The sequence below is a fragment of the Physeter macrocephalus genome, chromosome 20 (assembly GCF_002837175.3).
Source record: "Physeter macrocephalus isolate SW-GA chromosome 20, ASM283717v5, whole genome shotgun sequence".
Classification (NCBI taxonomy): domain Eukaryota; kingdom Metazoa; phylum Chordata; class Mammalia; order Artiodactyla; family Physeteridae; genus Physeter; species Physeter macrocephalus.
Window position 1 is genome coordinate 57,064,120 of NC_041233.1, and position 16,432 is coordinate 57,080,551.

General features: G+C 54.0%; 1 protein-coding gene across 5 annotated transcripts in view; it reads left to right on the forward strand.

Annotated features, from left to right (window-relative positions):
• The first annotated feature begins 323 nt into the window (after positions 1-323).
• Positions 324-16,432, forward strand: part of PAX2 (paired box 2) — a 77,216-nt gene continuing 61,107 nt past the window's right edge. For 3 of the 5 annotated variants that reach the window (XM_007101555.3, XM_007101557.3, XM_007101556.2), the window contains exons 1-3: positions 359-401; positions 3,956-4,124; positions 4,872-5,069. In XM_007101555.3, the coding sequence (XP_007101617.1) occupies positions 359-401; positions 3,956-4,124; positions 4,872-5,069 (410 nt within the window). Of the gene's footprint in view, positions 402-3,955; positions 4,125-4,871; positions 5,070-16,432 lie in introns of all 5 variants that reach the window. The other 2 variants (XM_055081052.1, XM_007101559.3) reach the window with 2 other exon arrangements.

Sequence of the window (16,432 nt, forward strand, 5' to 3'; positions counted from 1 at the left end):
TGAGCGAGCCGTCTCCGCCGCCCAGCCTCAGCCCTGGCCGCAGCTGCCGCGCGCGCCATGCGCCCCCAGGTCCCCCCGGCCCGGCCTACCGCCCCGAGGCCGTTCTGCTGACCGCCCAGCCCCGCGCCCCGACGGTGGGAAGTTCCGGGCGCTGCGGTTGCAAGCTCCGGCAGGCCCGGGAGGAGTCCCCGCGGGGAGCGCAGCGCGGCGCCCCCCGCCCCCGAGCGCTCCGCCGCAGCCGGGAGCCCGCTCACCCGCCCCCCCCACCGTCCCTCCCTTTTTTCCTCAAGTCCTGAAGTTGAGTTTGAGAGGCGACACGGCGGCGGCGGCCGCGCTGCTCCCGCTCCTCTGTCTCCCCATGGATATGCACTGCAAAGCAGACCCCTTCTCCGCGATGCACCGTGAGTACCGGCGCCCGGCTCCTGCCCCAGCTCGGGGCTCCCCGTCCCACCCTGTCCCGTCCTGGCACGGCCCTGGCTCCCCACGCGCTCAGGTCCCATCTTGGAGGCCACCCTGGCTTCTCCTGGTCACCCCTTTCGTTCTTCCTCATTTCCCGGTGTTTCTAAATCCCCAGTTTCTCTCCCTTCTGCCTTGTCACTCATACTTCTTCTACCTGCCTTCCTACCTCCCTGATGCCCATCACCCTCCTTCCTTCCACCTGCTTTTTCTTAGGTAGTGGATCCACAGCCCCTGACCCTGGCTCCAACCACTCTACTCCCTAGCCACCCTCTTGACTGGAGCTGGGGGACTAATGGACAGGCAGTTTTCAGGGTTTTGTGTTGTGTTGTGTTTTCTTTATCTTCTCTCTTTCTCTCTCTCTGCCTCCCCCTCCTCCCTTCCCTCATCTCTACCTTTCTGGAACTTAGAGTGTGGTGGTCCAGGAGGAGACTGCCAGCAAGGGCAGCCTCAGTGTCAGGACAATCAGGCTGAAGAGTGTGGGGGTGGGGTGCCCCCTTCTGACCCTCAGCTCCCAGCACCTCCTGGCCCTGCCAGCCCAGCCAAGGCTTCTTGTGGGCTGGTTTGAAGTACTTCCTTCCTCTTCTTTTTTTCCCTACCTTCCATCTTACTCCTTCCCCTCTTGTCCCGGAGTTGGGAGTCTGAGATTGGCAGGACATGGTGGTCATCTTTCTCTGCCTCTCCCTGGGAGATGCTCTAAAAACAAAGAGGGATTCCAAGGAGAAATCGAAGTCTGTGAGAGATCACGTAGAAGAGCCTTCCAGGCGATCCCTGGGTAGAGCAAAGCTCATCTTCTAGTTCTGGAGGCTCCTTGCTGGGCTCCCACTCCCTGGTAAGGATGGGCCAACCAGTAACCTGGCCAGGGGATAGGAAAAGAGGGAGAAAAGGAGGGGGGAAGAACAAAAGGAAGGCAAATGCCAAAGCTGGGGAGAAAGGAGAGAGAAATCAAAACAAGGGGGAGGAAAGAAGAGCAAGAAAACAGAAAAAAATGTTACAGGAAAAAGGAGAAGGGGAGAAAAGAAATTTAAAACTAGGAAAAGAGAATTATTTTAATGAAATTTGAATTTATCTAATTCTTGTCATATGTCTTTAGCTTGAAAACAATTCAGAGGTATTTTTTGTTTGTTTGTTTTGTTTTGTTTTGTTTTGCCGCCTTCGTTTTTTTAAGATAAATAGATTCTAAATAGAAAACTTTCCCTCCTCTGTAGGTTAATAATCAAGGATGATTTGTAACTTTTCACAGGGAAACTTTTTAGACCTGGCTTGGATCTGTGCTTCGGACAAGAGAGCCTAGGAGGGAGAGCTGTATTTTTCTCTAAGCATATAATTAGCGCATATATATATATATATATATATATATATATATATATACACACACACACATATATAGGGGAGCTTTAAAAAAAATACTCCTGTGACAAAATATATTTCCCTAAATAATTTCCAAGCACAGGAAATCCGAGCCAGGGGCCTCCGGCTGCCGCGGGTTTCTGGGAAAGCCTGAAATCCTGAGTCCTTTTCGGAGGGAGTGGAACGGGGTACCACGGCGTCTTCGCCCAGCCCCCCGGCCTCCTGGCCCCGCTGCCTCTCCTCTCTTGCTGATTCCGCGGGGGATCTGCCGAGTCCTGGCCGCCCACTGGGTGCCACTTTGAAACCGAAAGGGTAGCTAGGCGAGCCGAAGGTGGTCGGAGGAAGGGAGAGACCGCGGCGCGGGCGGGCTGGCCGGCCAGCAGCGGCAGCCCGAGAAGGCGCCGGCGGCAGTGGCGCACTCCAGGCCCGACTCAGCGCAGGTTCTCGGCCCCAGCCCTGGACTCCCGCCGTGCCCCCTTCCCTTACCCACCCCTTAGATTGGGGTCGAGGGGCCGGGCCCGGAGCCCGGGGAGGCTGAATTATTCATCTTTAATCTGCCCGCAGCTGCCGCCTTTTCATACCGGTAACGCGAGTTCTCCCGGGGCCTAAATTATTGATGGTCGGATTTGGAGGGAGGGGAGGGGTGAGGAGCGGGGCTAGAGGTAGGGAGCCTAGCATGGATGAGGGGTAGAATAAGAGGCTCCGGCCTCCCCCGGCCTCTAGATCAGAGGCCTCTGCCCAGGGGTTTCGCCGGCCCCTATTCTCGGTCCCCCAGAAGGAAACGGGAGAGAAGCGAATCGGGTGCAGATGTCCCCGCTTTCTCCGAAAGTCGCCTGAGGCTAGCAGGACGGGGACTGCAGGTTGCTGGCCCGGTCAGGTCGGACTCTGCCGCTAGAACTCTCTGCGGTTGGATTGCGCTCAGTAACTGTGGCTGCGGGTTGATGGCTTTGGGTGCAGGATTTCTAGACTGCTGTCAGCCAGGGAGAATGGGGCGCCAGGCAGCGTCCTCAGGCCTGGCATCCGGCGACCACCTCGGGTCCGAGGTTGGGAGCCTGCGCTGGAGTCAGGTTGGAGACCCAGCACCCTCCTCTTGCCCCGGAGAGCAAACGCCCTTGCTGCCCGGTTTCCTGAGTGGCTGCGGAGGTCTAAAAGGTCAGATGGACACGAGCTGGCTCGGGCTGGCTGCACAGGGTGCCCCGTGCGCCTTCAGCCCGCCTGGGCGACCTGTACCGTGCGTCCTGAGCGAGGCCGTGGGCCCCAAGCCTAGCACAGCGCGGCAGACGGACGAACCCAAGCAGTCTGCGTTCTGTGGCTGCTACCCCGGCACCTTGCCGCTCTCCACTGCCTCCCCATCTCCGAGCGCAGCAGATTCTGGGCCCCTGCCTCTTCAGCCTTCCCTCCTCCACTTGGCTTTCTTTGAACTTTAAACACTACAGAGGCGAAGGGAAAATATGGCTCCCCAAATATCTAAAGATAGAAAACATAAAGGAAAGAAAAGCTCCCCATCAGAAAACAAAACAAAACAAAAACACAGGGAAAGAGGCAGGAAAACTCTAACTGCAATTAAAAATAAATACAAGGAAAGAGGTAGGGAGCAAAAGGGGCGATGTCAGGGACTTAGGCCCTCTCTGTGCTTGGAGTCCTTATGTACAGAGTCTACCGGACCCAAACACCCCAGAATCATCCGCCTTCAAGCAGGCTCCTACAACTCCCTCTTGCCTGCGGCTCAGGCGGGATCACCGCTCGGGTTCCGTCCTCCGTCGGCCCTTCCTGTCCTCTCTTCCCTACATTCTTTCCTGCTGGCATTAATTCCCACTGTGCTGTTTTTCTCCTCCTCTTCCCTTTTTTCCCCCTCTCGTCCCGCTTCCCCATTCCTTCCCTCACTTTCTCCCTGGCGTCGCACCGGTCTTAGAGCCGCATTCTTTCCCAGCCCTCCGCCCAGCATCTGCGCTTCCGCGTTTCTGTACCTCCGCAGATTCCAGTCCCTAATCCTCTGCATTGTGGTCGGCGGCCTTCGTTCTCCCGCAAGTCCGGGAACATGCCCTTCCGCCCTGCCTGCTCCCTTTGCACGTCCTGGGTCGCGGACCCTGACTAATGGCCGGTCCCTGCTGTGTGTGGGGTGTTGTTTTTTTTTCTTGTCTCTCCCCAGCAGGGCACGGGGGTGTGAACCAGCTTGGGGGGGTGTTTGTGAATGGCAGGCCCCTGCCCGACGTGGTGAGGCAGCGCATCGTGGAGCTGGCCCACCAGGGTGTGCGGCCCTGCGACATCTCCCGGCAGCTGCGGGTCAGCCACGGCTGTGTCAGCAAAATCCTGGGCAGGTGAGGGCCTCGGAGCTGCCCCTGGGAGATGCCCTGTCTCCTTTCCTGTTTGGATAGCCCTGGGTCTCCAGCCGAGGGCTTGGCTAAAAGTCGAGGTCGCCAGTGGGAGAGGGAGGTCCCTGACTGGGGCTATCTGGAGAGCTGCTCCTTTTGGAGAGGGCACTCAGGTGGTGACTGTGGCCCCAGAAGCGAGGGTGGAGCAGGGTCATCCAGCACCTGCCCCACTCCAGGGTCCTCACTGGGAGATAGCCTGATTCCAGTCTTCAGAAACGGAAGGACGGCTAATCCCTTTGGAAGGGAGGGTTGGAGGAATAGGGTGGAAGGTAAAAATGGGTTCCTGAGAAGAGAAAAATTAACTTGGGGGCGGGTAGAAGGTTGGTCCTGGTTCCCATAGGATCCCTGTGCTCTGTGGGAAAGGTCTGGAGGCCTCCAAGTGCTGTTCCTCCCGCTCTTCCCAAATGAGGGGCCGGGCTTCCACTCCCAGGGGCATCGATTCCAGCTGCTGTGCGTGCAGCCTTTGGTATGGCCACCTCCAGGGAGGGAGCGTCCCTGGTGTCCCTCCCCTCATCCTCCACTGCGTCCCTGCCCTAGCCAAGTGGACTCTGGAAGCCGGTTCAGACACTCTGGGCCTTTTCCCTCCATGCCACTGCCTCAGGCAGGAGAGTGGCTCAGCGGCTCCGGCGCCTGCAGCCCCCTGTCCCTGCCACCACCCGCTTCTCGCTGACCCCGCCGGTCTTCCCGGCGCAGGTACTACGAGACCGGCAGCATCAAGCCCGGAGTGATCGGCGGCTCCAAGCCCAAAGTGGCAACACCCAAAGTTGTGGACAAGATTGCTGAATACAAGCGACAGAACCCGACTATGTTCGCCTGGGAGATCCGGGACCGGCTCCTGGCAGAGGGCATCTGTGACAACGACACAGTGCCCAGCGTCTCTTCCATCAACAGGTGAGCAATCCACGCCGGGCTGCAGGGTGGGGCTCCTGCTCCCAGCTCCCAGGTCCTTTGGGCAGGGAGAGGGGACCTGGGAGGCAGAGAGATAGACAGACAGACAAGGCTGTCTCCAGCTCAGGGCTGGGTATTCCCTGCCAGGCTTCTCCCGCTGGCGTCCTGGAAATGAATCCAAGTGTTTGTGGTAATTAAGACTCCAAGATTACTCGCCTCGGTATCTAGAGACAATCACAGCCCACAGCCGAAGCCTTTAAAATGACCAGTGTCTATTCATCGCCTCCAAACAGACTTCCCTTTCTAAAGGCATGCTCCCTTCCGCAGGGGCAGCCGCCTGTCCTGGCTCCCCGGCCATCCCTGCTGACTCCCACAAAGCTGGCCTCCCGGGAGCCCAGGCCTTGCTAGCCAGCTCCTCACAAATTTCCGGCCTATTGCCACCGGTATCCAGGCCTGCAGAGCAAACGCCAACCACCAGCCAGCCATTGGCAGGGAGTAGAGGAGCTAGACCAGGAGTGGGATGCCAGGTCAGGAGGGAGAACTCTGGACCCTGAGACTGAACCTTAGGAGATGCCTCCAACCACCTAGAGTACCTATGTCCAGGCCTAAGCCTGCGCTGATGACAGGCTCAGGCACAGGGAGACAACTCAGGCTGGATTCAGCTCGACATACAGTAGCACAAGATAGTCTCCCAATCTCCGAGCCACTCCAGTGTGCTCTCTGGGACCCCTGCACACTCCATGTATGTACCCTCCGCCCCCGGCCAGTGTACACCTGTGGCAGGTACGGCACATAACAAGAGCACTTGGACATGGGAACCCAAGATGGCTTTCCCATCACAGAACTGTACAACCTGATGTCAGCGGAGACCCTGTGCAAATTCCAGACAGCCTTGGCCAGCTTTTCTACCCCCGCCCCGCGCATTGTAGGGCAACACCCCAAATGAGAAGAAGGCTGAGGGTTTCATACCCTTGTTTTTCTTTACACTCTTCATAGGCTCATTATCAGGACAACTAATAATTCAGCTGGTGCCTTTTTCTGAAACTGGCATCACGTATCAAGGGTTGTTTTTTTTTAATATTTTGCAAATGAAATGGAATTATCCCAAATCATCCTGAAAACAGCAGGTAAAATTAGCTGGTAGAATGTACCTTGGCTAAAGAAGATTCCCTCTGCCACACTCGTGCTGTAACGTACTGCGAGGTGACCCCAGAAATTATCCCAGTGTGTGCCATCTGTATTAAAATGGTTATTCAGTTACGAACAGGGTAACATAATACTGATCAGCTAATTATACACCCTCCGAAAATTCTCCAACTCCCTGGGCCTGGCTCAGCTAGGTATTGAGAGCATAGCGGTTTGACATTCAGATACCTTCCAAAGGAGCTGGAGAAATTCTCCTGGTGGTTTGGGAGAGGAATGAGTCTTTTGCATTTAAAACCAGAGGAGGAAGCTGGGGAAGCTTTGGGGCTGGGGCAGGAGTGGCGGTGTGGGATGGGAAGGGGACAAAGCATTGTCTCCTCTCAGCCTCTAGGCTGGCTACTGGTCTTGGGAGTGAGTTGGAACCGAGGTATTGGGAGGAGAGCAGCCCTGCTGAGGAGCAATGTTGCTGCGACTGGGTGCTGGTGTTCTGGAGAACATTTGGTAGAAATCTTGTTGTTGTGATAGGATTGGCAAGCCGGTGGAGGAACCCAAGATATGTTCAGACAAGGCAATGTGCTTCTCTTGATGTGTGGAGGATTGGAGCAATCAAGGCAGGTGTGGTGGCAGCACCCCTTGCCTGGCACCCTGTCTAGCACCCCTTCTGCCCCCCTCTCCCCAACATATACCCCTCACTGGCCGAGATGTTTTGGGAACCTGGCTTATACAAAAGTTTGGGAATACTCTCATCCTGAAAAGCCACGGAGAGCAGGGGACATGTGACCCCAGGATCAAGCTCCAGAGGCCTTGAGGTGCACTCACCAGAGCTGGGAGAAAGTAGAAGAGTGAGCTGCTAGTCGGATGAGAGTGGGAGAAAGAACGGCTTCAGCTTGACAGCTCTGACAGCAGCAGAATTTGCTCAACACGGAGCCCTATCACCTGAGGGGCACAGAGGCTACCTTTGGGTGTGGGAAAATAGCCATCTGTGGACAGGTGTTGCTGGAGATGGCAAGGGAGTGGGAGGAGAAGAACGGGGAAGCCACCGGCAGCATGGGCAGCCAGCCTTGGGTCTGCAGCTAGGCTTCCTGGCTTGCTTTGTCAACAAGGCACAGTCAGGGTATTCTTGATTTTGCTTTGGGACAGAATCCTACCGTGACTCATACTTTGGAAAGAATTCTGGGGGCTTCCCAGTGTGCTGCCGAGTCAGGACTGGAGGGATGCATCTGGGCCCATGCCCTTATGTCATCCCTCTAGGTGCTTTGCTCTGAAAGGGAGGGTTTATCTGAGATGCGTTGCTTCAACCCTAAAACCTGCTAAAAGCGGGATTTCTGCTGGCGCTGCTGATGCCGGGAACTTTGTGAAATCTCACTTGCTGTAGAAAGAGTCTACAGATTTTCCTCTGTGTAGAAAGTGTGATGCATTGGGGACCGGGTGGTTCTTGAGTTTAGCGCTTTACTGTTGGTGGGGTGCCCACTTGTGTTGGGTACTTTATAACCCTCACGGTAAGAATGTGCCCGTGCTGGCCGTTGGCAAGAAAGGAAATCCACACATGCTTATCCACCTGAGCCAAATCATGAGGGTTTTCATCTTCTCCTCCCCATAAAATATGCTGTTGCCACACTTGAATTACACTGTTATGGTTATAAACTAAATTGCTTTTCATGCTTTAAAAATGGTTTGGGCTTTTTCTGATCCTGTCGCGATAAAGGCTTGGACATCCAGCTCCCATTCTCCATTGGCAAATCCTTATAGAAATACCTCTCTGAGCCAATGGAGTAGGTCAGAGAGGCCTCCCAACCTCACCCTCACCCCCAGAGACCACCGTCAAAAATCCGGAGGGTTGCCTAGATTGCTTAGCATGTGGAATTTATTTGAATGACTCTCAATATTGGGTTACTGATTGCTGAGTGTGGAGTTGCCAGCTCTTCAGCTTGTACACCACTGCTGTAGAGGGCGGGTGTTTATAAACAGGTGACTTGAGATTGAAACCTGGTGTGGGAAATGGCCCGGTGGGGGAAGGAGATGGAGGGAGATCCAAGCTGCCGAAAGGGAAACAGCCACCTAGTTACGTTGCTGAGCAATTGTCTGGGCAGGAAGGATTTTCCTGATTATATGCCAGAGTCTTCAGGTTTGGCTGTTGCTCTGGGTAGGGAATATAGCTCCTTTGAAGGCACAGGCGCAAACTCCAGATACAGTCTAGGGTTACTGAAGATCCCCTGAGGGCACTGTCTTGGACTGAGCTGACAAGGAGGCCCTCGCTCTCTTAACTGTTTCAGCCTGCCCTATACTCTGTGGGATCAAGGCACTCTCAGCTCCTAGATCCTTGGAGTGGACCCTCCCAGAGTCAATTTCCCCCCGATCACCTGCTACCCACACTCTCTCTTAGCCTGTTGGGCTCTAAGTGAGCATATTTACTCTCCTAGCAGTGGCAGCACTGGCTGCAAGAAGGCGCCAGCTCCAAGGCTGTTAAACAGTTCCGTCTCGTGTCATCTGCAGGTCTTCATTGGAAATCTGGCACTGGGGTGACAGTGGCCTAGCTGTTCATTCAAAGGCCTTTCCAAGTAAGCTGGGAGCCACTCATCCCAGCCAAGGGAATGCTGCAGACATGTTCACGGCGGGGGTCTGTGTCTCTTTTTCAGACACAGGTTCTAGAACATTGCACATTTGACTCTTGGACCTGGCTTGGCACAAAGCTGGGCCAGAGAGGCAGCATTGCCTGCCCATCTCCATACCCTTGCAGTTGTTTGGTGGTCAGGGCTGTTGGTCTAGTGGCAAAGAGCCAAGGCAAGTTGGTAGGTTAAGAAGAAGACTTCTCCCCACAGAGGAAAGGGAAAAGTAAGGATAGAGAACTTGCTTTCTGTGGCCCTGGGCCTACTGGATCAGGCCACCTATAGTGGACAGACATGCCAGTTTCTGTCTGAAAAGCCTTGCTCACCTGTCCTTCCCAACAGAGCATCTCCTGCTGCTGAGGCCGCCCGTCGTTAGAATAATGTGTGAAATAGTCATGACTGTTGGCCTTCTTATTTCTTAAAATGAGCTGGAGTTATCCCCCTGAAAAGCCATTTTTGTCCCCTTAGTTATTTTAGACTTCTTGGCCAGCAATTGTATCGATCTGTTTCCCTGCGGGCAGGCTCCGAGTGGGCGGGCAGGCCACAAAATGGCTTTCAGGTGAGAGCAATGGCTGGTTGCCCTGAGTTCTTACCTCCACTGGCAACTCTAGGAAAGAGGAAGAGAGGAGGGGTTGTCCCTAACGAAAGCTCCAGGTGGGTTTTGGAAGGTGATGCAAAGAGGAAACGAGAGGGGAAAACCCTAAATAAATAAATAAAGCGTGTCCAACTATTCTGAGAACTCAATAAAAGAATCACATCAAATAGGAAGAGGCATAAATCTTGTATCTGCACAGGTAACCTACTCAATTGCTTTTATTATCGCTCAGGCTGCCTCCATTTATTACCGTCCACAGTCTGGGCAAAGGAGGTTGCGTGGAGGGTGGTCTCCAGTGCAATCCTACACCCCGAGAGGCAACAATCAGCCCATACAGCCAGGGATTTCGATGGGAGCTCGGGAAGGGCCCATTTGTCTGCATGAAAACCAATCAATAACTCTGTAACCAGAGCCCTTGTCACAGGGAAATGGACAACACAACAGTTCAATACAGGGGCCACGGGGGGAATTAACCAAGTGGAGATGGGGCCAGGCAGGAGCAGCCCCTAGAGAAGGGAAACGGGGTGCCTGGAGAAGAGAATATTGGGGAGGGGGGGAGATGGCAATGGCTTTGTGTGCATATTGGCACAAGGTGGGAATTATTGTGCAAAGTAGATCCAGGGGACCAGAGGCACCGTTGGAAGTTGGGGTGGTAGGGAGCAGTTGGGAAGTGGGCTTGTTCCAGTACCCATGGGACAGTGTGGTTGTCTATATGATGGTGCGTGTTGTGGACAAGAATATTATGCTTCCATAGAAAGAATAGCGATAGTAGTAACTGGTGCAGAAGATGAACCAAACCCCCCTACACCAGAGCCTGCACGCTGAAAAGGGGGGGGTCCCTCTGAGCCCACAAAGGAGCGCCTTAAACCAGGGGCTCCATTGTCTGCCCCCAGCTCCCTAGATCTTCAGCTCCAGCTACTCTGCAACTTTGCCTCTTAAAGTTCAGGTCCGTCCTTGGCCCTTCCTTGTTGCTGCCTGGAGTTGGAATTCTTATACTAAGAGGAAACTGTATGCTGGAAAGAATTCCTTTCTCACTTCCTGTTCTTTAAAAGAATGCAGTAAAGGGTGTGAACGTGGCCTGCCACTTCTCTGAATCCCTGCTGTTTCATCTCAGCCCCCCCACCCCACCCCCAGGTCAGATTCTCGCAGGGCAAGTTTCTTGCATTCAGAGTTCAGATTCATGCAGGGGAAGCTATGCCCAGTGCTGCTCACCCAGCCACGTGGGTGAGCCTAGAGAAGAGAGAAGGGCCCCTGATAAATCTGAGGAGTGGGAAACAGTGTCTCACAACCAATGCCCTAATAACAAGTAAAATATTAAACGGGTGGAAAATTAAATCGCTGTGGGTTTATCTGTCTACCACTGAACTACTGGGTTGAAATGTTTTTCTCCTGTTGAGCAAGTTATTTGTTTTGGTACTCTGAAGGTGCAGCTTGAATGTGTTCATGATGGTTTGTGGGCACAGAGATTGATATCTCCAGGGTGTGTGGATTTGTGTGTGTTTGTGCCTACCTGTGTCTGCTCTTAGGTAAATGGGCTCTGAGGCCAAGAGGAGGAAAAAGAGGGAGACCTGCAGTCACAGACAAAGGCTGGACACCTTGTCCTTGGGACCATCAGGTCAATCCGTGAGGCAGTCATTGGGCCCTTGGGCAGCAATAATAGGGCTGGGTTGAAGATTTCTCATTTCATAATTTGGGAAAATTGGGGCCAAATTTTTCTTCAATTTTTCTTTGCACTGTAACACTCCATAGTCTAGTTAGGCCCCAGTTAGAGGGGATTTGCTGCAGCGATGCTGCCTTTGTGATAGAGAGCTGTGGGATCCACTGTCCATCTTCAGTTCAACCCTTGAGTCCCAGCCCCGTTGGCAGAACTAGTTAGGGACCAACTGCATAAGCAGCCAAGAAGATGCCCTTCCTGGTGCACCCCCTTCCTGCAGAGTTACGGTGCAGTGGCCCACCAAGGGACCTGCGGGTCCCCCAGCAGGAGGCATGTCAGCAGCACTGGGACACGGTCACTGTCAGAGCTCTCCCAATGGCCAGGCCCCAGGCTCAGCCTCCAAATCCTTCCCCAGTAATCCAGGTGCCAGGGAAATAAGGAAGAAGCTGGGTGCAAGGAACACATAACTGGGAACTAGAGAAGGCTTGGACACCAGATCAAGTAGAGCATGATGGCAGAGGCAGAGGCCTGCGGTCTCCTGGGGAGGGCTGGGCATAGGGGAGCTGTTGAGGGTGTAGGAAACCAGAAGAGGATGACCTGGGACTGGAAAAGAAGAAGCAAGGCCCTGTGTAGGCCTGGGAACTCTCAGGTAGGAGGGGAAGTCATGTAGGAGGGAGACGGGAGAGGCCATGGAGCCAGGCTCCTCTTGTAGCTCATCCTCACCAACCACAAAAATAACTGGACTCTTTCTTTCAGTTTTTGAGAGGTAATATGATAAGAAGATATTTTGTGTTTTTCACGTGAGAGAGAGAGAGAGGCAGAGTCGTTGGCATTCTAGAGAGGTTCGGGTTTGTTGTAGGCTGTAGGGGGAGGAAAGTAGTACCCCAAAGTCCAGACTGGCGAGAATGTGTTAGTGGAGCTGCCGTGTGGCTGCAGGGGGTCGTGAGCACAGAGGCCTCCAGGACCCCAGCGGGGAAGGTTAGCAGGAGAACCTACGATGCTGAGACAGAGGTGGTGAGAACTGAACAAACAGGAGCTGGAGTGCGCAGGCCCAGCCTAGAGGCACTGAGAGTTCGTTTTTTAAAACTCTGTGCTGGTTAAATAAAACACATCTACAGGCCTGATTCAGTTCATGGACCAGCGGTCTGCAGCCCCTGGTCTGTGTAACTGCCCGTAACTTATCTCTCTGCTTCAGACCAGAGCAGTAAACTCAGTGCAGGTACAGGGGATGTGACATTTCCGGAGCCCCTGAGTCCAGAAGCCCCCGAGGAAGGGAAGTGGGGGTGAGGTGTAACTCCCCACAGCTAGAGGAGGGGAGGGGGAGATGCACATGGAAAGGGAAGGACAGAAGTAAGGATGAGGAGGAAGAGTGAGGGAGGAGGTGATGAGGCTGAGCGGTGAAAGGCAGAGTCCTGGGAGCTGGGACGGGCTTGCCTGGGAACGGAGCATGTGAAAAGGTTGCAGGGAGCCAGAGCTCTGGGCGGCTGGTACAGCAGGCTGGTGGGGCTGCCTCTCGGAAGGTTATTAAGGAGAAAAGGGGAGGCCAGCCAGGGAGGAGAAAGGTGGCAGAGCAAAGGAAGTGGCATGGGAGGTCAAGTCGCAAGACCTGGAGCCCACGGTCACCCGTACCAGGCAGAGCACCGCAAGGCAGGCCGGCAGTGGATGTGGCGCTGCTGCAGTGCAGTCGCTCGAGCCTGGTGCCTGGCAGAAGGGAGAGTGGGAGAGAGGCCAAGAGGAAGGGAGGAAGGGCCCCGCTTCCTGGGTGTTCCAGGTTAGAGTCCCCTGCACCCAGGAGCCTCTGGCCACTTTGCTCTGGACTTCCTCCTCTGCCTGCCTTCAGCCTGCCGTGCACTCCTCTGCGGCGAGCCCCCTCTACAGCCATCCAGCAACAGAGGAAGCCAGAGGACGTGCCGGGTGGCTCCTGGCAGCTCCTGGCAGGAGGAGGAGAAAGGGCTGTGAGACAGGGCAGCAGGCTGCAAGAGGAACTGTACCCACTTTGTAGGCACAGTCAGGTCAGGAAATAGAAGGACTCAGAGGACTTGGAGAGGGCAGGAGGGCGAGAAGGGAGAGCGGCAGGGGCCCTGGAGCTTGAACAGATGGGAGTGAGCACTGGGGCAGCTCCCCCTGGTCCACATGCTCCCTTGTGGCCCCAGGGTATTTGCTGGGCTGGTGAAGGAAGCCAAAGGCGACCAGGAGCCTCGTGGACAGCATCTAGCCTGACAGGCCACAGAGATGGTCAGGGAGGAGGCCCTCATTCTGCCCTTTATCCTGTGACCTTTTGTTCTAATTCTAGAGGACAAGATGGTGCCCGCCCCTTATGTGTGGTACCGAGACGGGTTGGTGCCTCTGTGTTGGCAGCCTCGGTGTGGCTCTGTTTGGGGAAGAGTGTGTGGGCTCATGGTATGTGGCTGAGCCTGGCATTCAGGCCCTAGGAAGCTGTCTAAATGGCCCTGGCATTACAGGGAACATTTGAAAGTCGGCCGTCTTGTCCAGCGAACAACGGCAAACTGGTAGTTTGCCATTCAGAGGGCTGAAGGCATCTTTTGGTCCCAGGATGAAAGCCTCTGCCGTCACTGGGATGGCCCGCCTGTCTGGGGTGCTAGCAAATGTTATCTGGAAAGCCTGGGGTTGAATGGATGGTCAGTGTCCCGATGGGTGGATGAGTGGGGGTCCTGTCAGGTGCACAGAGGGTCCCAATTCGTTTAGTCTGTGTGCAGGCACGTGTGCACTTGCTCTGCTAGAGGTGAGGGTGTAGAGCTGTGTGCGATGCCGGGGTGGTGCATGTGTGTGACATGCTGCTAGGAAAACTGGCAGCAGCTGCTTGGCTTTTGTCTGCTGAGGTCCTCATAGGGAGTGTGCATTTAGGTAGGGACAAATGTCAAGCTATGTATCTCCTCTTAGCATCTGCAGAGTGCATACCTCCCCTCCCTCCCCACATCCCTTATCCTTTCTTTTCTCTCTCTCCTCCTCATCATTACTCAGGATAGCTGGTTTGGGTTAGGAGGCCAATTAAGGAAGAGTGAAGAGAATTTAAGATAAGGAAGGCCATCCTTCCTCTAGGGACCAAAAGAGGTATTGTGTTCCCCCCACTCCGCTCTGCTTCCCCGAGGAGCTGACACCAGGACAGGCTGCCTTCCCACGGGCTGGGACTGGGAGAGCCAGAGAAAAGGAGGTGTCTCCAAACTTGTGACTTGGGCTCCTTTGCCTGGTCACCACGGGCCTGGGAAGGAAAGTCTAAGAGAGCGCAGGATGAGGGAGAAAAAAGGGTAGAAAAGAGATGACCAAAGACAGAAGGTGAGAAGCAAGAGCCAGCTATGGCTGACACCGACCAGCCCCAGCTAAAGCCTGGTTTTGGCCACAGAAATGGACTGGCTGTGTGTGTTGGGAAGGTGGGGGGAGGGGTGTCTTTTTTTCTTTTCTTTAGGGAAGAGGCTCTGAAGTCTTTTAGCCAGTCTGCTGGGCTGACCACTCAGCTCTTTGCAGAGGGTACAGCCCTCCTAGAAATCGTGTTCGCCCTCACTCTCACACCCTCTGACCTCCCATCCCAGCACACATATGTCTCTTCAAAGCCAAGTTAAAGGGAAGTGAGGGTGGGGGAAGAGGCCCCAGGAAGACAGCTTGGAGGGTAGTGCAGACTCCTCAGGAGATGACCTCCCAGGTTGGGTACAAAAAAAGTTGAGAGAAATTCATTTCATGGCCAGTGGCTGCTTTAAAAAGGCGATTCCAGCATACGAATGTGATAAATGTTAACTGAGCATTAATCGCATTAAAGAGGGCCCTATAAACTTTTCATTTCTAATTAAATTCGTCCACTGATGCTGCCCAAGCGAGTACTCTGGGCCTTTGTTTATGTGGAAAATTAAAATGCAAATACAATGGGGTTTATTTCCAGGAGTGGAGTGATGGGCTGGCCCCCTGGCTACTGGTCTCCAGGCCTGTCAGGCCAGGTAACTGCTTCTTTGGAGGTTCTGTCCCCCTTGGGACACATTCTGGTGTGAAAGGAGAGGCCAGAGTTCAAGGTCAAATAGAGTTAGAAATAGAAGAGAAGGTGTGGAAAGAATGGAAGAGAAGTAGGAAAAGACAATAGATGGCCCAGAAATAGAGAGAGAGGCATTGTCCTGGCTTCCTACCCTCCTCCTCCAACTCCCTCCTCTAGGAGAAGGGACCCCAGACCTTGCTTGTGAGTAATGTCATCACAAGCCTCCCCTGCAGTTCAGGGAAGAAGGGTGGATGTGGGAGGGAGAGTTTGGAGAAGCAGCCCTGCCAGGCATATGTGGGCTTGCTCCTCAAAGAACTGAGTGGTCATCAGCACAGAGGACCCAGGGCCTGGATTTATCTCCAGCAGTTTGAGGGTCGGCTGCTGTCCACATAATGGCTTCACCGGGCTCTTCCTGCCAGTGCCAAGCAGCATTGACACAGGGCAGTGGAGCATAGATGCTCAAACTGAGGACGCCGTGCATGCACGCCCGCACGCACGCAGCCTTCTCGAACGTAGAGAGCGCTGATCGCTCATGAGAATGAACAAATGTCCCTTGCAGGGAGTCCTTTAGTGCCGTGATCCCTCTGATAAAAGTGGTAACTCTAAATGCTATTGAATGGAACAATCTAAAGTTCCTATTTACCAAAACGTAAATTAAGCTGAGTGGAGAGAAAACCTGGGCCAGAAAAATCATTTGGGTTTTTCAGTAGAGGAACTGAAAGATCGCTGTGCTGCACGATGGCTAGGGAAGTTGTAAATAGCATTAAAAAGTAGAGAGGGAAAGAAAATGGAGGTAGGAGAGATGATAAAAGGCAGAGCACTAAATCACAAACGGGGGTACATGGACAAAGGCACAAACCACATTTATGCCAAGCTTTGCAAAATCTACGGCTTGGACTGACAATGCGTAGACATACGACGCACACAGGCATGAGGCATCTGGAGAGTGGATAAGGCCATGTGGGTATGAAGGTGGATTGACCACAATGTGAGCTGTCTGTGCCGGGTGCTGGGACTGATCCGTCAACTCCTCCACACTGCGATCTGATGGGGTAGGGTTCTGGAGACAGTCAAGGATACAGCCTTATGTGGTTTTTAAAGGTCTTTGAGCACATGAGTCTCTTGTGAGCTGGATCCACGTTCTAATGAATCTCCAAGGCAGCAACCCATTCCCAGAACGGAGTCTGCTTGACTAGTTTTGTCGAATAGCTGCTACCCCTGTCCTCTTTAGTCTGTTTTATTCTGGGTTATTCTTTTCCTCTTTAGTGTTCACTTAGGTCTCTTGGAAATGCATGAGCACTTGCTGACAAACAGGTTAATGACTGTGGCAACTCCCAAACATCTGGATGAAAACCCAAACCTTCAGTCAATCATCTCTAAAGATTATCA